Source organism: Sus scrofa, chromosome 12 (genome assembly GCF_054392235.1).
Source record: "Sus scrofa isolate SSC_HxYL_T2T_F1_AM1 chromosome 12, Sscrofa_HxYL_maternal_Yorkshire_Landrace_v2.0, whole genome shotgun sequence".
NCBI classification, from domain to species: domain Eukaryota; kingdom Metazoa; phylum Chordata; class Mammalia; order Artiodactyla; family Suidae; genus Sus; species Sus scrofa.
Genome location: NC_139394.1, coordinates 57877133 through 57898310, shown reverse-complemented (window position 1 = coordinate 57898310; position 21178 = coordinate 57877133). Strand labels below are relative to the sequence as shown.

The window sequence follows — 21178 nt, the reverse complement described above, 5'->3', positions numbered from 1 at the left end:
CCCACATTGCTGTGGCTCTGGTGTAGGCCAGCGGCTATAGCTCTGATTCGACCCCTAGCCTGGGAACCTCCATATGCTGCAGGAGTGGCCCAAGAAATGACAAAAAAAAAAAGACAAAAAAAAAAAAAAAAAGTCATCTTTGGGAGTTTCTGTTGTTCAGTGGAAACAAATCCAACTAGTATCCATGAGGACTTGGGTTTGATCCCTGGCCTTGCTCAGTAGGTTAAGGATCCAGCGTTGCCATGAGCTGTGGTGTAGGTCGCAGGACGATGCTCAAATTTGGTGTTGCTGTGGCTGTGGTCTAGGCTGACAGCTACAGCTCCAATTCAGCCCCTAGCCTGGCAACCTCCTTATGCCATGGGTACAGCCCTAAAAAGACAAAAAAAAAAAAAAAAAAGTCATCTTTGGTGTTCCCATTGTGACTCAGTGGTAGCGAGCCTGACTGGTATTCCATGATTTTAAAAGGAGATGGGAGTTCCCGTCGTGGCACAGTGGTTAACGAATCCGACTAGGAACCAGGAGGTTTCGGGTTCAGTCCCCACCCTTGCTCAGTGGGTTAATGATCCGGCGTTGCCGTGAGCTGTGGTGTAGGTTGCAGACGCGGCTCGGATCCCACATTGCTGTGGCTCTGGTGTAGGCCGGCGGCTACAGCTCTGATTAGACCCCTAGCCTGGGAACCTCCATATGCTCTGGGAGCGGCCCAAGAAAAGGCAAAAAGACAAAAAAAAAAGACTTCCCTGAAAATTATTGGAGAATCTTTCTTGCTTTTTTTCTCCTGATTTACATACCAAGAATTCCCCTTCAGCCACATAGAAGTTTCTTTTTTGAGAACTGATTCAAATACAATCGATCAGATTCTATCTCTGTCTTGTCTTAATGACATTTCACATTCCTTTCCCACCTTCTTCTGGTTACACTCACTCACCAGGATTAGAATTCAGATGTTCTTGGAGTTCCTGTCGTGGCTCAGTGGTAACGAACTCTACTAGTGTCCATGAGGACGTGGGTTCAGTCCCTGCTCTTGCTCAGTGGGTTAAGGATCCAGCATTGTCATGAGCTGTGGTGTAGGTCGCAGACATGGCTTGGATCCTTCGTTGCTTTGGCTGTGATGTAGCTCCAATGTAACCCCAGGCCTGGGAACTTCCATATGCCACACATGCAGTCCTTAAAAAAAAAAAAAAAAAAAAAATTCTGGAGTTCCTTTTGTGGCACAGCGGAAAGGAAGCCAACTAAAAGCCATGAGGTTTTGGGTTTGATCCCTGGCTGGTTAAGGATATGGCGTTGCTGTGAGCTGTGGTGTAGGTCGCAGACTCGGCTTGGATCCCGAGTTGCTGTGTCTGTGGCCTAGGCTGGCGGCTATAGCTCTGATTGGACTCCTAGCCTGGGAACCTCCATATGCCTTGGGTGCAGCCCTAAAAGGCAAAAATCAAATCAAATCAAATACATCTGATGGAGTTCTCTTGAGGTGTAGCAGGTTAAGGATCTGGTGTTGTCAGTGCAGCGGCTTAGGTCACTATTGGGTTGAGGGTTCGATCCTTGGCCGAGGAACTTCCGCATGCCAGGGGTGCAGCCAAAAATAAAATCCGTTAAATAAAAAATACATCTGAGAGCATAGTAAACAGACTCTGTGTTGCATGTGTGGGTCAACTGTCAGCTAATGGAAGGAATTTCGAGATAAAAAGAAAACAGGGGAAGACTGGAGGCAGGCAGGAATTCTCTGTGGTGCAAATATTTCACAGTGAGAATTTATCCTTATCAGGGGGTCTTGGCATGTACTCTTCTTCCTTCCACTCTCAAGGACTTACATAAAAGTCAAACACACCAAATGATCTTGAGGATGAGCATATAGGTGACTCCTTGGTTGGGAGTGGGGGGTCATGGACCTGCTGCTGAGGTCAGAGCAGACCCTTGACTGTGTTCACTCACTCATCCATTCATTCAGTTCATATTTACTGAGTCTATTAAGTGACCAATACTTGGGATACAAGGGTGATGAGTTTAGCAGTATGGACCCTGCCCCACAGTTGGGAGAAGGAGAGTATCAGATAATAAATAAGTAGCTAATGTTGTCCAGTGTGCTGAAGCCAGGGCCTGCCCAGCACCAGTGAGTGGTGGGTTTCTGAGTGGCGGTTGATATAAGAGTAGAAGGAGCACCCTGAGAAGATGCCTGAGGGATCTCTTGTGATTTTCACCTTGCTTCTTCGGAAGCTAAGAAAGAGAGGGTGGAGATAGAGAAGAATGACACAGGAGTGGTTCTGGGCCTAAAGGAAAAGCCCAGAAGTCCTCCCCACCGCCTAATCCCCAGAGGCTTTATGGAACCTGAGTTCTAGGGAGGGAAGTCAGGAAGTTTCTTAGAGGAGTTCCCTTGTGGCCCAGTGGGTTAAATTTTTTAGAGGAGTTCCCTTGTGGCCTAGTGGGTTAAGGATCTGGCATTGTCCCTGCAGTGGCTTGTGTTCCATCCCTGGCTTGGAACTTCCCCATGCTGAGGGCTCAGGCCAAAACAAAAAACAAAAACTAGGCTGGAGTTCCCATTGTGGCACAGTGGTAACGAACCCAACTAGTATCCATGGGTTCGATCCCTGGCCTTGTTCAGTGGATTAAGGATCCAGCATTGCTGTGAACTGTGGTGTGGGTTGCAGACATGGTTCAGAGCCCACGTTGCTGTGGCTGTGGTGTAGGACGGCAGCTGTAGATCCAATTCGACCCCTAGCCTGGGAACTTCCATACGCCTTGGGTGCGGCCCTAAAAAAGCAAAGCAAACCAACAACAATAACAACAAAAAACAAGCGGAGGGAGGGTCTAGGAATTCCAGAGGCAAGGGATAAAGCAATCCTGGCTGGGTGTCAACCACTCTTGACTGGTCTAGACCTATGCGAAGGTGTTATACCTCAAGACATAAGAGAGGAAGCAAAGGGCAGACAGCATCTGTGTTGGGAGAAGAAAGATCCAAGGTGCGGGTCAGGGCCTCAACCCCAACAGGGCTACCCTTGCTGCATCCTGGATCCTGAGTCCTGGCCGGTGCTCCTGCCCACGATCACTCGGTCTCTCTTCATCCCATTCCTGCCTCCCCTCTCTCCATCTGGCCACCTCTCCCGTGCCTTTCAAAACCGGGGTCTAGGGAGTTCCCATCGTGGCCCAGTGGTTAACGAATCCGACTAGGAACCATGGGGTGGCGGGTTCGATTCCTGGCCTTGCTCAGTGGGTTAAGGATCCGGCATTGCCGTGAGCTGTGGTGTAGGTCCCAGATGCGGCTCAGATCCCACATTGCTGTGGCTCTGGCGTAGGCTGGTGGCTACAGCTCCAATTCGACTCCTTGCCTGGGAACCTCCATATGCCATGGGTGCTGGGAACGGCCTGCTCTCCCATTGTGCCACAGCAAGAAATCCAGCACGGTGACTGCAGTTAATGATACTGTCTTGCATATTTGACAGTTGCTAAGAGAACAGATCTTAAAAGTTCTCATTCCAGGAAAAAAAAAAAATTGTAACCTAGTGTAGTGATGGATGCTAACTAGATACATTGTAATGATCGTTTTGCAGTATCTGCATATGTCAAATTACATTGTACATCCGAAACAAATATAATGTTATATGTCAATTATATCTCAAAAACAAAACAAGGAACAGTGAGAAGTAGAGTTCCCTTGTGGCCCAGCAGTTTAAGGATCTCATGTGGCCACTGCTGCAGCTTGGGTTGCTGCTGTGGCACGGATTCCATCCCTGGGCCTGGGAACTTCCACATGATGAAGGAGTGGCAAAAAGAACAAACAAAAAATACCAGAAAAAAACAGTGAGATGTGAGTTTGACCTTAGAGGTAGGGAATATTCCTGGGTACACCTCGTCCTGCCCTGACCAGCCAGGAGCCAGGCCTGAGACTTGAGCGCCCTTTCCTCTCCTGTGTTCACCTCCCCTCCTCTTCCAGATGCTCCATCCAGCTTAGACTCCGACCCGCCTCTCCCTGGCCCTGGTACCCTTGATTTGTTTTCTGAAGGAAGAGTGGCCTGGGCAGCTCAGAGTGAGTGCGACTCACCAAACCCTAGTATCTGCTGAGGGGAAACCGGCCTTAGAGACAGGACTGGACCAGAAAGAGGAGCCCCCTGCTTGAGGCCTGTCTCCTGCTTGTTTGGAGAGGAGGGTGTCCCCCAGCTGCCAAGCCTGAAGGAGGAGGAAGCCCTCCAGGGCTGCCTGGCTCCCCAGACTGAGGGTAACATCAGGGCTGCTGGATCTGAGGGCCCCTCTACCTCCCTTCCCACCCCTGGGCCACTCCTGCTGTTTCACTTTGGCCCAGTCACTTACTTAGCCTCTCTGGGACTCTCACCTCCTCTCTGAGAACAGAGAGGTCAACATTTACTCTTAGGGAGCTCAGCCAGACCTAGGGCTGTCGATGCCGCCTGTGCTGGGGGCTCTAAGTGCATGTCTGCAGCCCCGACTTTCTCCTGGGCTCCGCACTGATCCCCCAGCTGCCTTCCTGTGCTCTCCGCTTGGATGTTTCTAAGCTCCTGACTCTGTTCCCCTTCCAGGTTTTCTCACGGAAATAAATAGCATCATCATCCACCCACATTCAAGCGAAAAACCTATATGCCTTGACTCCTTTTTCCTCACCCCCACATCCTGTCCACCACCAAGACCTGCAGACACTATTTCCAAAACATGCTTCGGGCTGCTCAGTCTCTCCACCCTCATTAAGCCACGCCTCCGGGCTTTCCTCCAATTTATTTTCCCCAGTTTCCCCAGAGCAGCCAAGTAACTTTTTTTTTGTTTGTTTGTTTTGGCTGCCCTTGCAGCAAGTGGAAGTTCCCTGGCCAGGGATCAAACCCATGCCACAGCAGTGGCCCAAGCCACTGAATCTGGCACCATGCCAGTGGCAGATTCTTTAACCTGCTAAGTCACCAGGGAATTCCCCAAGTAATATTTTAAAAATATAAATCAAGCTGGGGATGTTGTGTGGGGACAGAGGGTATGTGAGAAACCTATGTATCATCTGCTTAATTTTGCTACAAACTCGGTGTTCCCTAATGGCCTAGCGGTTAAGGATCTAGCATTGTCAGTGCTGTGATTTGGGTTTGAGGCCTGGCCCAGAAACTTCTGCATGTGGCGGGCATGACCAATTTAGATTCCAAAGCTTGGGCTGATCTCCCCCTGCCTACCTCCACTTCCTCCTTGCTCCCTAAACATTTTCCTCTGATGGGCTCAAGTCTTTTCTGCCTCAGGGCCTTTGCACTAATTTTTTTCATGTGCCTAGAACCCTCTTCCTTAATCCCAACGTTTGGCTCTAAGTCGGAGCATCAGCTGTGACACATCTCCTAGCAGTGTCTTCCTGAGAGCCTAATTCTATTGTTTTGTTTTGTTTTTTGTCTTTTTAGGGGGAGCTTCCCAGGCTAGGGGTCCAATCAGAGCTGTAGCCGCTGGCCTATGCCACAGCCATGGCCATGCCAGATGAGCCACGTCTGCAACCTACACCACAGCTCACGGCAACACTAGAGTCTTAACCCACTGAGCAAGGCCCAGGATCGAACCCACATCTTCTTGGATACTAGTTGGGTTCATTAACCACTGAGCCTCGAGGGGAACTCCCAAGGGCAGGGATCTTACGGGTTTTATTCACCACTATTTCCCTAGCACCATTTTTAGCTCCTTGGTGCACAGAAAGGCTCACTAAATGCTTGTTGAAGAGAGAAATGAATACGTGTGTTTTGTGGTAAATCACTTGAACTGTTTTTGGGAAGCTCCCAGAGTTGCCTAGGACCAGCTCACTTGTGGTTATCGTTGCAGCTACTCTTGGCTTCCCCACCGCATGGTCAGAGAAGGGTGCTCAGGAAATGTCAGTACGTTCATTCAGACAAGAACTTCAGTGGCGTGGCAGTTGAGGTTGAAAGCGTTGTCCGATGACAGAGATGTTCCGTATCTGTGCTAATACGCTATCCACTCGCCAGTTGGGGCTGCTGAGCTCTTTAAATATGGTTAGGGCCGGGGGGAGGCGGGAGGAAGTGGGATGGATGGGGAGTTTGGGGTTCGGGGATGCAAAGGGTTACATTTGGAATGGAGGGGCAGTGGGGCCCTACTGTCCAGCACAGCACAGGGAACTGTGTGTGATTGGGTCACTGCTGTACAACAGAAATTGAAGAAACACAGTAAATCACCTATAAAAAAAATAAAACCTTAGAGATCGCTAAAAAAAAAAAAAAAAAAGGAGTTCCCATTGTGGCGCAGCAGAAATGAATCAGACTAGTATCCATGAGGATGTGGATTCGATTTCTGGCCTCAATCAGTGTGTTGGGGATCTGGGGGTCCCATGAGCCATGGTGTTCGTCACAGACGCGGCTCCGATCCCGCATTGCTGTGGCTGTGGCGTAGGCCAGCAGCTGTAGCTGCGATTGGACCCCTAGCCTGGGAACTTCCATATGCCATGGGTGCAGGCCTAAAAAGCAAAAAATAAACTATAATTAAATTAAAAAATGTGATCCGTGAGACTGAGGAATTGGATATTTAATTTTATTTAATTAAAGTTAAACTTAAAAGGCCATGTGCAGCTAGCAGCTACTGTGTTGGACAGTTTAGACTGTGTTAGGAAGACCAGTCAAGAAGGAGAGCTAGGGGCCTGGGCGGGCAGGGATCACCACCAATGAGAAGACAGAAGGCTGGATCTCGGGTCTTTAGAGCTGATCCAGGAGATTTGAACTTTACCTGAGTCTTCAGTGGGAAGTCACTGAGAGGTTTGAAGCAGAACATTCAGGCATTCACTCATAAATTTGCTTAATTATTATTATTGTTTTTTTTTTTTTTTTGGTCTTTTTGCCATTCCTAGGGCTGCTCCCTCAGCATATGGAGGTTCCCAGGCTAGGGGTCCAATCGGAGCTGCAGCCGCTGGCCTACACCAGAGCCACAGCAACTCGGGATCCGAGCCGTATCTGCAACCTACACCACAGCTCACAGCAATGCCGGATCCTTAACCCACTGAGCAAGGCCAGGGGTCGTACCCGCAACCTCATGGTTCCTAGTCACATTCGTTAACCACTGAGCCATGATGGGAACTCCTGCTTAATTGTTTTTTTTAAACTTATCCCATCATTTCCCTTCCCTTCCCTTCCATAGGCAATTATGCTATTGTTTGTCTTTTCTTTTTCTTTTTCTTTTTTTTTTTTTTTTGGTCTTTTTAGTATTTTTAGAGCCAAACCTGTGGCATATGGAGGTTTCCAGGCTAGGGGTCGAATTGGAGTTGCAGCTGCCGGCCTACACCACAGTCACAGCAACATGGGATCTGAGCTGCATCTGTGACCTACACCACAGCTCACAGCAACACCAGATACTTAACCCACTGAGCAAGGCCAGGGATCAAACCCGCAACCTCATGGATACTAGTCAGGTTCGTTAACCACTGCACCACAACGGGAACTCCTGGTTTTATATATTCTGACGAGATGTGACTTTCTGGGAATGTGTCCTGTTAATAAGTGAGCGAGATCATCGTACATCTCATTCCGCTTCGTGCTCTTTTTCTCTCCGTGCCGTGTTAGCAAGATCCATCCCCATCCAGGTTGTCATAAGCACATCTAATCTCTCCTTTTTTTTTTTTTTTTTTTCTGTGTAATAGGCATTAGTTGGTTTATTATGGAGGTCACTCTGAGTTTGAGGTGTTTGTGGACCCCAGGGCGCGGTTGGATAAGCAAGTCTGGAGAGAAGAGGTTCAGAGGGAAAGTTTTGAAGTAGGGGAGGGTGAAACCTGCCATCAGAAGGGCTGGCAATGGTGGCGAGGGCACGGGGGGGACATGATGGGAAAAAGGGCTGCAGGAACTACAGGCTGGATGGGAATGTCACCATCACTCCGTCTCCTCCCCTGCCGGCTGCCGCCCTCCCGCCTCCAGGCCGAAGCGTTCAGAGCCACACGCAGTGTTGGGATGTACTTGGGTGTTTACTGGGAAGGGCTCGGGGCCGGCTCGGCTTCTCAGGTTTTTTTCCTTTCGCACTCTGGGCTTAGCAAGGGACACGATCCGGGGACTGGCCACTGCCTTCTTGGTGACCTCCGGCACCTCCCGGCGTGGGTCTCGATCAGGAACGCACTTCTCGACTGGGCCTTGGGCACGCGGACTTTTTTCTGCTGCACAGGTTGTTCTGGGTCTTAGGGGTGGCCAGCTCTCGCAGGCGACTGGATGGTCAGTGTTCCAGGGTGGAGCATGGGATGGGCCAGACGGGGGTGGTCCTTGTTGTGGTTATAATACTCCGAGTGGAACCTTGTAGGCCAGGCCAGCTCCTCCACCGGGAGGGACACCTCCGGCACCATGATGGTGAGTGTGGTGTCCTCCAAAAACCGCTCCGTCCAGTACCCGGATGGCCAGTAGACACAGAACTGCAGGTTCCTCATGCCAGGGGCGAGCCAGGCGGAGCCCCTGCAGCAGCCCCCATCCTGTCTTTCAAGACTTGCCGGTTGGTCTTGGGCTTGGCCAGCTCGAACAGCCGCCCTCTCTTCCGCCTCTGCCTGCCCACAGAGGTGCTGGGGTGCCTCTGGGAGATGGACAGCCGGCTACCTCAGGGCCTTTGCTCCTGCTGGTCCCTCTCCCCACACATGCCTTGAGGGCTCCTCCTCAGGAAGGCAGCCCATTTCCAGGTCTCTCTGCATCCTGGCATCTTGTTTGACTTCTCCAAGGCATTTGGCATGGCCTTCCCCAAGTGAGCATTCAGGCTTCTCCTCCCTTTTTTTTTTCCCCAAGACCACAGCATGTAAAAGTTCCCAGGCCAGGGATGAACGTAAGACACAGCTGCTACCTGAGCCGTTGAAGTGACAACACTGGACCCTTAACCTGGGAACTCCTAATCTGTCCTTCCAATTGCTGCATCATACTCCATAGTGTACCCGCCACATCTTATTTTGTTATTTGTTTTTGTTTCTGTTTTAAGGTCACACCTGTGGCATATGGATGTTCCCAGGCTAGGGGTGGAATTGGAGCTGCAGCTGCCAGCCTACACCACAGCCCTAGCAACACCAGATCCTTAACCCACTGAGTGAGGTCAGGGATGGAACCCGAGTCCCTATGGATACTAGTCAGGTTCATTACCACTGAGCCACAACGGGAACTCTGCACCTATAGCACTTCTGTCCCTGTCATCGCGTGGCATTGTCCCTGTGTTTCTGTCTTTGCATGGTAGGTTCCTCTTATAAGGACACCAGTCGTGTTAGGTTAGGGCTCAGCCCAATCACTTCACCCTCGTTTGATTTCATCTGCAAATATCCTATTTCCAAATAAGGTCACATTCACAGGCACCAGGGGTTGGGGCTTCAACATACCTTTTGGGGGGGGGGACACAATTCTACCCTTGATAGGTCATAGCTGAAACAGTGGGAGTGGATGAGCTCTCCAAAGGTTTTAGAGTCAGAACAGAAGACCTGGGAACTCTGACCTTTAGGAAAGGGAAAATACCCTAAAAAGACCAAAAAAATACATACATAAGGAGTTCGGTTGTGGCTCAGTGGTGATGAAGCTGACTACTATCCATGACGATTTGGGTTCGATCCCTGGCCCTGCTCAGTGGGTTAAGGATCTGGCGTTGCAGTGAGCTGTGGTGTAGGTCGAAGACTCGGCTCATATCTGGCGTTGCTGTGGCTCTGGCGTAGGCCAGAGGCTACAGCTCCGATTAGACCCCTAGCCTGGGAACCTCGTTATGCCGCAGGAGCGGCCCCAAAAATGGCAAAAAGACAAAAAAAAAAAAAAAAAAAGATCCATGTTACCACGAGCTCCAGTGTAGGTCACAGATGAGGCTCGGGTCGGGCATGGCTGTGGCTGTGGCGCAGGCCGGCAGCTGTAACTCTGATTCCACCTGTAGCCTGGGAACTTCCATATGCTGTGGGTGCAGCTCTGTGGCCCTAAAAAGGCAACAAACAAATAAATAAATGCATAGGAAAGGGCAAATAAAAGACCGAGGAGGAGTTCTTTTGTGGCACAGTGAGTTAAAGCTCCAGTGTTGTCCCTGCAGGGGCCGGGGTTGCTGCTGTGGCACAGGTTTGACTCCTGGCCTGGGAACTTCCACATGCCATGGGCTCAGCGAAAAAAAAAAAAAGTTAGGCGCTCATGAAGAAGTCTGAGGAGGTCTCCGTTACACCTGTCACATAGAGATGGAGCAACAAGGGCAAAAACGTGTCCACTGAACGAATATGGCAGATGGCCGTATACTTCCTTAGGCCCCACCAAGGGAAGACGCAGAGCCTGGGTAAGGCAGACAGTCTGGGAAAAAATTTAGTTTCAAAGGAAAAGCTTGATCTATGGAAAGGACTAGAGGGGATGTGGGGACAAGGGATTTGGGGCAGGGGAGGGGAAAGCGCAGTCCCAGCACAGGGGAAGGAGGCTGGTGACAGAAGATGGGCTCTGGGGTTAGGCTGGTCTGCGCTGGAGCCTCCACAGTGGCCTGGTCCACAGCTGTGTGATTTTAGGCTGATCGCTTAACTTCACTATACCTCTGTTTCCTTACCTGAGAAACGGGGAGAATTATAATAGTATCCGCTTGCCAGGGCTGTCAGCAGGAGTAACTAACACAGCACAGGGCACATGCTAAGTGCTCAGTAAATATTAACGCTTATTTCTATTAAGTTCATAAATACTAACTCTCACTGCGCTTGGGTTTTCTTTGGAAACAGGACTAGGAGGAGGTTTCAGGAAGGAGGCCGTGAGCGCTATCAGATATAGTAGCTGGGACAGGAGGTAGAGCGTGGAGAAAAGGTCAAGGATTTGGCCGAGTGCTAGCAGAGCCTGGAAAAGGGGAGGGCCGAGCTACCAGGAGCTAAGAGCAAGTGGGAGAAGGGAAGCGGTGGTGCCGGGGCTGCAGGTATGGACATTCTCTTGGTAGCAGTTGAGATTAAGAGAGCGGGTATGAAAAGAGAGAAGAAATAGATCCTGGTTTGGGCTGCAACAAGAAAATTGGAGGAGAAAGCCGCTGGGAGTATTTGGTACTAGGGGACTGACAGAGGCCACTGCACACTGCAGTTTTGAAATCTTTCAAATCTCTCTCCTTGTTTCTTTATTTTTAAAAAAAAATTTTTTTTTTTGGCCGTGCCCATGGCATATGGAACTTTCTGGGCCAGGGATTGAACCCCAGCCACAGCAATAACCCAAGCCACAGCAGGGACACCAAATCCTCAACTGCTAGGCCGTCAAGGAACTCCTAAATTTCTCGGTTTGAAACCATAAGTCTTTACTTTTGCTGTGCTGAACCTGGGCATCCTGGGAAAGTATTACAGTCAGGAATGGGCTCTAGGGAATGACTGTGGCTAAGTGGTGACATAATTCAGCAGGGGAGGGAGGTAAACGAGGAGCTTAGATGAGGACTTAAGTTTCAGAAGCCTGAGGAGCCACTTGCTAGAGAATGTCTGGCTCAGAGTCTGCTGGAAGGTGGGAAGGACTCAGGGTTGGGACCTGGCTTAAGAGCCATCAGGAGCAGGTGGTCACCCAAACCTGGGGAATGGATGAAATGACATAAAGAAGGCGGGTGGCAGGAGAAGACAGTCCAGGAAAGATTGAGGCCGGTGGAGAACAAGCCCCAGAAGGAGAGGTAAGAGGGCATGGGGGAAGGTTAGGCTGTGGGAGCTTTTGGCAGGAACGCTTCTGTGAGTGGAGCTGCAAGAGAACCCCAAACCAGGCCCTGAATGTCTCAGTTAAGAGGGTGTGGGGAGTTCCCTTCGTGGTTCAGCTGTTAACAAACCTTACAAGGATCCATGAGGATGTGGGTTCAATCTCTGGCCTTGTTCAGTGGCTTAAGGATCCGGCATTGCCATGACCTGTGGTGTGGGTTGCAAACATGCCTGGGATCTGGCGTTGCTGTGGCTGTGGTGTAGGCTGGCAGCTGCGGCTCTGATTCAACCCCTAGCCTGATGGGAACCTCCATATGCTGCAGGTGCGACCCTAAAAAGACCAGAAGAAAAAAAAAAAAGGGGGAAGAAGAAGAGGGTGTGGAGCCATCTCAGGGGAGTGGTGGGGCCAGAAACCAGATTTGGGTTGGCAGGGTCTGAAGGAAGGATGAGGAAGAAGAGACAGTTGAGACTGCTTCCAGGAAGTCTGGTGTTTAATTAACGGAGGGCGGAGAGCAAGAGTTAAGGAGGCAGGGGTTTTATTTTCATTTTTTTCTTTTAAACAGTGAACAAGATAGACCAGACCTCAGGTGGGCAGGCAGCGACGTAGGGACAGAGAAAGAGGTCTTTTTGCAAGAATGCCTGGGCTGCTTATTATCTGTAGCACTTAAAAATATTTAAATAACCAGAAAACTACATTCACAAACCCTCCCGAGGAACAGGAATATTAATTGCACCTCTCTGTGGCATCTGCTGCTTCTCATCCATGGGGATAGAGAGTCTGTAACTGTTTTATGTCTAAGCATTGTTTCATGCCTCACGGCAGTTGTGGAAAGTACTTTTTCTGGAGCACCTGTACCCTCGGTCTCCTGACATTATTATTATTATTATTTTTCTTTTGTCTTTTTGCCATTTCTTGGGCCGCTCCTGCGGCATATGGGAGGTTCCCAGGCTAGGGGTCTAATCGGAGCTGTAGCCACCGGCCTACACCAGAGCCACAGCAACGCGGGATCCGAGCCGCGTCTGCAACCTACACCACAGCTCACGGCAACGCCAGATCGTTAACCCACTGAGCAAGGGCAGGGACCGAACCCGAAACCTCCTGGTTCCTAGTCGGATTTGTTAACCACTGCGCCACGACGGGAACTCCCCCTGACATATTTTAAGTTGTACTATAGTTGTGGCTCAGCAGAAACCAACCCGACTAGAATCCATCAGGATGCAGGTTCGACCTGTGGCCTCGCTCAGTTGGTTAAGTATCTGGTGTTGCTTGGATGGGGCTCTGATCTGGCTGTGGCCGTGGCCGCGGCCGGCAGCTGCTGCTCTGATTCAACACCTAACCTGGGAACGTCCATATGCCGCACCTGTGGCCTTAAAAAAAAAAAAAAAAAAAAAAAAAAATTTTTTTTAAACTACAAACCGGGCTCACCCTTCCAGTGAGCTTCCTCTCTTTCACCATCTAACGGTCCACACCTGAGCTCCCTCTCTACCTTCCATGTGATTCTTTTGTTGCCAGAGTCACACTGTGAGTTACCTTGCTTGTCTGCTTTGGTCTCATGGGCTCAGGGGTGTCTGCAGGTAAATAGGTACTTTATAGTCTAAAGGAGTGTGGTCATTTGTGTATCACCTTGATTTAGTTATTTTCTCTTCTTTTTTTTCCCGTCCACTGTGCCGGATGCCCTAAGAATCAGAATCCTCCAACTCTGAAAAGGGCCAGAGCTGTGGGGCGGGCGGGGTAGCTAGCGAATGAAAGGACAGAGGAAGCCGGGGCGGGCGGCCTCCTGGAGCGGCCGGCAGAGGGCGCGCTGGCACCGGGAATGGCAGCGGCCGGGGCTGGAAAGTGGACGCTGACCTGGAGAAGGGCATCGGGACTGGGGACGAGCACGTGGGGCTGGACGGCGCGTGGAGGCACGTGTGCTGCTGGGGCTTGTGCTGTCGCTGCTAAAAATACGCATCCTGACGGGGGCTCGGGGAGATGGCCCTGGGGGAGCGACTTCTGGAGTCTCATTGTGGGAGGGAGATTTCGGCTCCCGGGCCGGCCCTCAGGGCTCCGGAGAAACCCAAGGCAAGCCTCGCACCCGGCCTTGGTCGTCTCATCTGTGGACTGGAGACCATTCATTTGTCCAAGAAATATCGAGCACCTGTGTTGTGCCAGGCACTGTTCCAAGCGTCAAGCATAACTACACCGTTCTTCTTGCTGTGGAGTTCAGTCTAGCATTGCGGGGGGCGGGGGGGGAAACAATGGCAGCAAGAAGCAATTTCATATTTCTAAAAATGCCATGAGAAAAGTAAAGGATGAGGAGTTCGCCTAGTGGCCCAGCAGAAATTAATCCGACTAGGAACCATGAGGTTGCAGGTTCGATCTCAGGCCTCGCTTGGTGGGTTAAGGATCCGGCGTTAAGGTAGGTTGCAGTTGCGGCTTGGATCTGGCATTGCTGTGGCTGTGGTGTAGGCTGGCAGCTGTAGCACCGATTAGATCCCTAGCCTGGGAACCGCCATATGCCACGGGTGCGGCCCTAAAAAGCAAAAAGAAAAGGATGATTTGATGGGAGTCCAGTGTAAGTTGGTACTTGGAAAAGTCACCCTGAGAGACATGCTCCTGAGTCTGAAGAGCCGGGTCAGTTGGATAAAAGGTGGAGGAAGAGGCCAGGGAAAGCACGGGGAACTGGAGAGGGAGACCCCATTTAGCTGGAGACCAAAGTGTACCCTGAAACTGATCTCCAGTGGAAAACATCAGAGCAGTGGTGGTTTGTGTGGAGGCTGGGCCGGCCTGGAAGGGACTCAACGGAATCTCTCAAGAGTGACGGGAAAATCCCTTGATTAGGGTGTTGATTACATGGATGAACACGTTTATCAAATCTCAGAGAAGAGTTGTGCATTCTGCTGCATGTAAATTACATGTCAAAACGAAAAAGAGTCCTTGGTTTGTGAGAGCAACAGTGACCTGGGAAAGGCTAGCTGGCTCCTCAGGCTGATTCTGCAGGCCAAGGTGTGCGGGGCATCCTCTAAGAAGAGGGTGGAACCGGCTGGGAGAAGGCGACCACAAGTCGGTGTGCGGGCAAGGGAGGGTGGAGGTGAGCGGTGCCGCTCACAGCCGGGACAGAGGATGCAGGTTCAGGCCCCCCACCCAGGTTGTCAGGGGCAACCTTGGAGTTGCACCCCTCGCCCCGCCCTTCGCGCCGAGGCCAGGTGGCGGTTGGGGCGCGACCAGCCCGTTTGATTTCCCGCGGCCGGTGGAAAGGGGCGGAGGGGGGAGGGGAAAGAGGCCGTCGGCCAATGGGTTGGGCTGGGGATCGTCACGTGGCTGCCCCGGGGCGGGGCCCAGGTGTACTTACAAGGCGGCGGGCGGGGGCCTCGGCCTCCGCGCGAAGTCCGGGAGGCGGGGCCGGCGTGCGGGCCCGGGGGGGCTGCTCCGCTAGGATTGGCTTGTGGCCGGGAGGCGGGGCTTGCGCGAGCCGCGGCTGCTGGTTGCGATTGGCCTCGGTTCAGGGCCGGCTGCCGGCGTGCGGGCGAGGCTCGGGGCGCGAGGACCGAGCGGGGCGGCGGGTTCGCGAGCCGGGGGGAGGGGCCGGGGCGGTGGCGGCGGCGGCGGCGGAGGAGGAGGTGGCGGCGGGGGCCGGTACTGGACCCGGCGGGATGAGCGAGGCGGAGGCGGCAGTGGTGGCGACAGCGGCCCCCGCGGCGACGGTGCCCGCGACGGCGGCAGGGGTGGTAGCGGTGGTGGTTCCGGTGCCCGCAGGGGAGCCACAGAAAGCAGGCGGCGGGGCAGGCGGCGGTGGGGTCGGAGCCGCCTCGGGCCCCGCTGCTGGGACCCCCTCGGCGCCGGGCCCCCGCACCCCTGGCAACCCGGCGACGGCGGCCTCCGGGACCTCCGCGCCCCCGGCCCGGAGTCAGGCGGACAAGCCGGTGCTGGGTGAGGGGCGGGGCACGCGCCAGGGCGGCTCTAAGGGGGTCGGCGGCTGGGGGAGGGGCATCATGGAGCCTGGCGGGGTCCGGAAAGCTGAAAGCCGGTCTTGTTCGGAGGCTCAAAGGACTAACTAGGCTGAGGCCAGCAGATCGAAGTGGGTTCCCCTGGTGGGAAGTCCTGTAGTGCCTTCCTGGGTGGGAGGGCGTGGTCGGCGGGTCCAGCTAGGGTCTGGCCACGCCCCCAGGGCGGGAGACTGGTCCCAGTTGCCCAGTTCATTAGTGTTAGGTAAATCTCTGAGCCCTGGAAGCGAGTGCACTAGTGACCCTTACATTGGGAGGGCTGGAGAGACCCTCAGTTATGACTTGAGGGCGGAACTTCGTGGACCAGGTGAGTACTCGGTTCTAGGTGAAGGTCCTGGCTTTCTAGGATGTGAGGCACATGCTTTAGAATCAGAAGAATTTTAAAAGCCTGAGCCCTGCTCTGTGGGCTCTTCCGTAGAGCGCAATTGGGGTAAGAATATTTTGAAGCTGCTGGGTGAGACCTGGTTGGCATGAAGTTGATAGGGCGGTAGCTCAGATTTTGGAGTGTCCCCAAACTGAGTCCAACTCCATCTCTTCCCCCCATCTTACTGCCCCCACTGCATCTCTGCCTGGCAGCAATCCAAGTCCTGGGCACTGTCAAATGGTTCAACGTGCGGAATGGTTACGGATTCATCAACAGGTATCTGAGGAACCCAGGGAGGGGGGTGGAGTGGGTATCTTCCAAACTGGCCAGCGGGACTGGATGCCTTCCCAGCCTCATTTCTACCCTTACCAAGGCACATGGTTGCGTTGTCCAGCTGACGCTGATTGAAAGTCTTTAACCACAGCACAGATGTGGGCAAGCCTCCTCCACATCTTCAAGGGCAGCGGAGGGTTAATGATCTAGGCAGCTTGCAAACCTGCCTCTAACCCTCCCGGGCTGTCTGTGTCACCTTCTGGTTCAGTTTGCCGCCGCCTTTGGGGCAGAATGTACCTGCTCTCCGAGCCTCGGGGCTGGAATCTTCACTCATTTCCTGTTTCGGGCAGCACACATAGCACCCTCATAACTCATCTCCCTTAGAGAGCTGTGAGCTCACTGAATCCCCCACCTGATGGCACTGAGTCAGGTCAGGGTGGGGGAAGGAAGGCTCCAGGCCAGCCTGAGGCCGCTGCTTGCCTTCAGTTCTGCACCCACCCCTCCCCTCCCAGCACCGGGAGGGGCCTTGGTGGTGGATTCTGAGCCCAGCCTGGTCTCCCCAGTGGGCACTTCCCTAGCCCAGGCACCCTGCCCAGCCCAACCCAGCCCAGCCCAGCCCTCCTGGGAGGCCCTAGTTCCCTCTTAGCAGGCTGACCTTTGTGCAGAGCCAAGAGCTTTAAAGCTAGAACATTTGTTCTAGACTTGAAGGGTCCCTCTCTAACTCTGGAAACCGAGGACTCCTGGGAGGTTCTGGGGGAAACCTCATCACTCCCCTCCCCTCCCCCATGGGGTGCTAGGATAAACTGGGCAGATGGGCAAGGTGGTGACGGAGAACACGATCTTCTCACCCTTGATCTCTTGGTGTGTCCAGAGGGGCCCTGACCCTGGGGTTGACCTCCAGGCTGAGGATAAAGTTTTATGGCTGTTCGGAGTGAGTTCTTGACACACTTTCTCCTCCTCGGATTGGTTCTCCACCTCTACCCCGTCCCCGTTTTCTCCCTCCTTGAGTGTAGCGGGAAGGAAACTGGAATTTTCCACCCATGATGTGAGTTGGGGAAGAGGGCCTGTTGGCAGGGGACGGTCACACCCAGCACTGCCAGGTTCTAAGGTGCCCCGGGACAGGGGGTGGTGACAGAAGCTGGCCCGGCTCCTTCAAGGTGCCTTTGCCTCCCCCTTCCGCCCTTGCGTCGTGAAGCCCAGGTTCTTCACAGAGGTTTGGGGCATGTCCTCTTCATACCAGCTTCCGGGGGCCCTGCTGGCTCCTGCCTCACTCCCTGGGCCGTGTTGAACCCCAGGCAGCCATGGAAGATGGAGAGGGTGGGCCCACGGGTCTTAGGCATGGGCACCTGGGGAGGCTGCCCTGGAGGTGGGCACCTCGCCAGAGTCCCCCTAACAACCCATCCTGTTCCGCAGGAATGACACCAAGGAGGATGTCTTTGTTCACCAGGTAAGCGCGAGGCTGGCTTTCCAAGGGAGGAGCCTGCCCTCTCTTTGATGGCTTTGGCCCTTATCTTGAGCAGCACAGATCACGTTTTTCCAGCTTTGACCTCCCAGCAGCATGCCCGCCAGGAAGTAGTTCCCCAGCCAGCTGCCTCAGGTGTCTGCATTAACTGCATTGGCCCCACTTGGGTTGGGTTGTCTCTCTGAAAGCTGCCCGTTGCCCTCTGGGCATGGCACGCTCACTCCCCCCCGGGGCCTGTGAACACCCCAGGAACGAACGAACAAACGTGGGAAAGGACACAGGCCAGCGTCCCATGGGCACAGTGGTTCTCAAAGTGTGGTCCCCACACCAGCAGCAGCACCACCTGACCTCCACACCCTCAGGCCCACCTCCGCCCTGGCCGAGCTCCGGGCGAGGGGGAGGGGCCGGCAGGCTGGGTCAGCGAGCTCTGCAGGTGATGCTCATGCAGCTTGAGAACCACTGCTTTGGTGAGAAGCGCTGGCAGTGGGACTGAGGTGAGAGGCGCCGTCTGTCTTACCCACCGCGCAGCTTCAGACTGTCTCGGCTTTTGGTTTTGCTCTTGAGTTCGTGTTTCTTGCTTCCCTTCTTGAACTCCCCGAGGGCTCAGGGGAGGAGGGAGGGTGTCCTCGAGACGGTGGGAATGGCACAGTCCTGCCCAGGCCCCTAGTTCACGACTTTTCCCCTGTTAAACTCGGACCACCTTCTCCTCGCTCCACCCTCCGGCCCTGGCCCGGGCCCACGAGGGAAATGTCGCCAAGAGTGAAACGGGGGGTGGATCTAGCAGGGGCGCTGGCTGGCCTTACCTTTCTCCTGGCCTTTCCCCCGCCAGACAGCTATTAAAAGAAACAACCCCAGGAAGTTTCTGCGCAGCGTTGGAGATGGCGAGACCGTGGAGTTCGATGTCGTGGAAGGAGAGAAGGTTCGGGCTGCAGTGGGAGGGAGCGAGCCCCACCCAGGCTGTGGGCGGGTGGCCCGGGGTCCCCAGGCTCTGGCCTCCCGGGGCCAGCTCTTCCTCTGGCGCGCGGCCCAGGCTGGGGGCCGAGGACCGTGTTCTCATGCAGACCTCTTGTCCTTAACACTGGCCGCTCCGAGGGGCGTCCCGAAGAACGTGTCCCCGTGGTCATCGGGAAGAGCTGGGTTTCTTTGTAGTTGGCCAAGCACTCCCATGTCTGCTCCCCACGGGGCCCGCGCCCCCGTTTCTCCCGTGGCAGCCCTGTCTCCAGCCCCACCCCCACCGCCAGGCTAAGCCTCCAGTGGGTCCAGTGGCAGCTCTTTCAGAAGGACCAGCTGCAGATGTGGCCCCTCCTGGGAAGGGTCCGAACACCTGCTGCTGCTTCCCTGGGGAGGGTGGAAAGAACTAGAAGTTAGAGGAGCCCGAGGAACGCTGGAGAGGGGCGTTTAGTGGGGAGGGTGGGAAGACGAGGACCCGGGTAAGACTGGGGACGTGGTACATCTTTGTCTGTCGGAGCGAGTTCTCACCCGGGCCTCCCACCTCCTCCCCAGGGCGCTGAAGCTGCTAACGTAACTGGGCCTGGGGGGGTGCCAGTGAAGGGCAGCCGCTATGCCCCCAATCGACGTAGGTTCCGCAGATTCATCCCCCGGCCCCGCCCAGCTGCCCCACCACCCATGGTGGCTGAGGCCCCATCAGGCGGGACCGAACCGGGCAGCGAAGGGGAGCGAGCCGAGGACTCCGGGCAGCGGCCCAGACGACGGCGCCCACCACCCTTCTTCTACCGCCGGCGCTTCGTGCGAGGCCCTCGGCCCCTGAACCAGCAGCAGCCCTTAGAGGTGAGGGGAGCTGGGAAGGCGGGAAGCAGCGGCCCAGCCATCCTGGGAAAGGAGTGGGAGCCTGTGAGGCTGGAGTCCAGAGTCCCCAGAGGAGGTGGAGTGGGGTGCGGGGAAGAGCTGCGGACACTGGGTCCTGGGCAGCCCGTGCCCACCAGCTCACGCGGGCCTCCTTGTGTTCCCAGGGCACCGACGGGGTAGAACCCAAAGAGACAGCCCCGCTGGAGGGGGACCAACAGCAGGGAGATGAGCGAGTCCCTCCACCCAGGTTCCGGCCCAGGTACCGAAGGTAATAAGACTCCCTCTCCCGGGCTCTGTCTTCCCCCTTAGGCAGCCAGCGTGGGGACAGGGGGACGGGAAGGGGACGGGCCCCAAGCTAGTGGTGCGGGTGGCTGGGTAGCTGAGTGATGACAGCTGAGGTGCCCAGAGGTTGGCAGGTGCCCCCAGGGTGGGCTGGGGTGGGGAGGCAGGCTGGTCCACCTCTTCTGGAGGAAAGGACATAGTCCGACTTGGGCCCTGTCCCCTCAGGGTCCCCGCTTTTTTCCCCAGGCCTTTTCGCCCCAGACCACCCCAGCAGCCCACCACAGAAGGCGGGGATGGCGAGACCAAGCCCAGCCAAGGTCCCACGGACGGTTCCCGGCCGGAGCCCCAGCGCCCACGAAACCGCCCCTACTTCCAGCGGAGACGGCAGCAGCCCCCTGGACCCAGGCAGTCCGCAGCCCCGGAGGTAGGGACCTGGGACCGGCCGGCGGGGGTGTGTCGGGGGGAGACTGAGGCCGCTTCCCTCTCGCCCTTCTTTCCCTGCTTCTGTCTTCTTTTCCCTGCTCTTCTCTTCCCACCCTCTGTGTCCCCCTCTTCTCCTGGCCCTGCTCCACCCCCCGCCTTTCACACAGCCTGACACCCAAAGGCTGGCACTGTGGGGTCTCGCCGTGGCGGGCACCCCACCCACCAAGAAACCCCAGCAGAAGCAGCCAAACCTTGTCACCCCTGCAGCAGCTCGTGGATGTGAACTGGGGGAGGGAGGGGAAGAGGAGGGGGAGGAGGTTGAAGCAGGGGGGGCTCCGGAGGCCGCGGGGGGGTGGTCTTAGTCATCCGCACTTGTTCTCTCTAGACCTCAGCCCCCATCAACAGTGGGGACCCCTCAACCACCATACTGGAGTGATTCCAACTTGAAGGACACCCAGAGCCACCGTCTGGTGAGGGGCTGCTCGTGGGGCAGGCCCAGGGTGGGTCCCAGGAGCCGGGAGGGCTGGCTGGGGCCAAGTCACTCGGCGTGATTTTTCCATTTTTCTCTCCCAGGTATATGCCAGTTTTTCCAACTGACCTGTATCCTACCCAGCACCTCCTCCCCTTTCCCATAATCCATGACATCAAAACAACGGCTTTCCCCCTTTTCCTCGAGACTCAGGAGGGCCAAAGCAGCAGCCTCTTGCCTTGTTTCTCTCTCCCTTAGCAAGGGCTGAAGGGAGGGCTCCGTCCTTAGTGTTCAGAGGCACCAACTCCCTCCCCTCGATCAGGCTGAGAAGGAACCAGCCAGCTCTTACCTCCTCCTGGTTGTTTTTCTTTCCCACCCCAGTTTATTTTTTGTTCCCCCGCTACCCCCTACCTCTGAAGCCATTTTATGAACCGTCATGTGCCACCTGAGCCTCCAGTAAAAACAAAAACAGGCTTTCCTGTCGTCTTGGTCTCTGTCTCTTTTCTGTTCGGAGCCTCGCTGGCAACTGGCTGGTGGCGGGAGCCGGGGGGGATTGTGGGG

General features: G+C 54.7%; 1 protein-coding gene and 1 pseudogene across 6 annotated transcripts; one reads left to right on the top strand and one right to left on the bottom strand.

Moving 5' to 3' along the window:
• Positions 1 to 7695: 7695 nt before the first annotated feature.
• Positions 7696 to 8841, bottom strand: LOC146398374 (sperm microtubule associated protein 2-like; annotated as a pseudogene).
• Positions 8842 to 10115: 1274 nt separating this feature from the next.
• Positions 10116 to 21100, top strand: YBX2 (Y-box binding protein 2). Of its 6 annotated transcripts, none has more exons than XM_084985919.1 (9): positions 10116 to 10200; positions 16115 to 16178; positions 17589 to 17622; positions 18467 to 18556; positions 19141 to 19425; positions 19608 to 19711; positions 19951 to 20149; positions 20534 to 20618; positions 20722 to 21100. In XM_084985919.1, exons 1-8 carry the CDS (start codon positions 10152 to 10154, stop codon positions 20582 to 20584), a joined length of 876 nt encoding a protein of 291 aa, XP_084842045.1. In that variant the 5' UTR covers positions 10116 to 10151; the 3' UTR covers positions 20585 to 20618; positions 20722 to 21100. The 6 variants fall into 6 exon arrangements, with proteins under 6 accessions (XP_084842045.1, XP_084842044.1, XP_003131986.4 ...); XM_084985918.1 differs by lacking the exon at positions 10116 to 10200 and adding an exon at positions 13272 to 13459; XM_003131938.5 differs by lacking the exon at positions 10116 to 10200 and adding an exon at positions 15041 to 15464 and having other exon boundaries at positions 19972 to 20149.
• The last annotated feature ends 78 nt before the right edge of the window (positions 21101 to 21178 follow it).

Excerpts from the sequence above, each read along its gene's own strand:
- YBX2 (XM_021067811.2), top strand. The coding sequence starts at position 15,188 with ATGAGCGAGGCGGAGGCGGCAGTGGTGGCGACAGCGGCCCCCGCGGCG. Across the intron at positions 15,465-16,114 it reads GGCGGACAAGCCGGTGCTGG|CAATCCAAGTCCTGGGCACT; the intron begins GTGAGGGGCGGG and ends TCTGCCTGGCAG. Across the intron at positions 16,179-17,588 it reads GGTTACGGATTCATCAACAG|GAATGACACCAAGGAGGATG; the intron begins GTATCTGAGGAA and ends CCTGTTCCGCAG.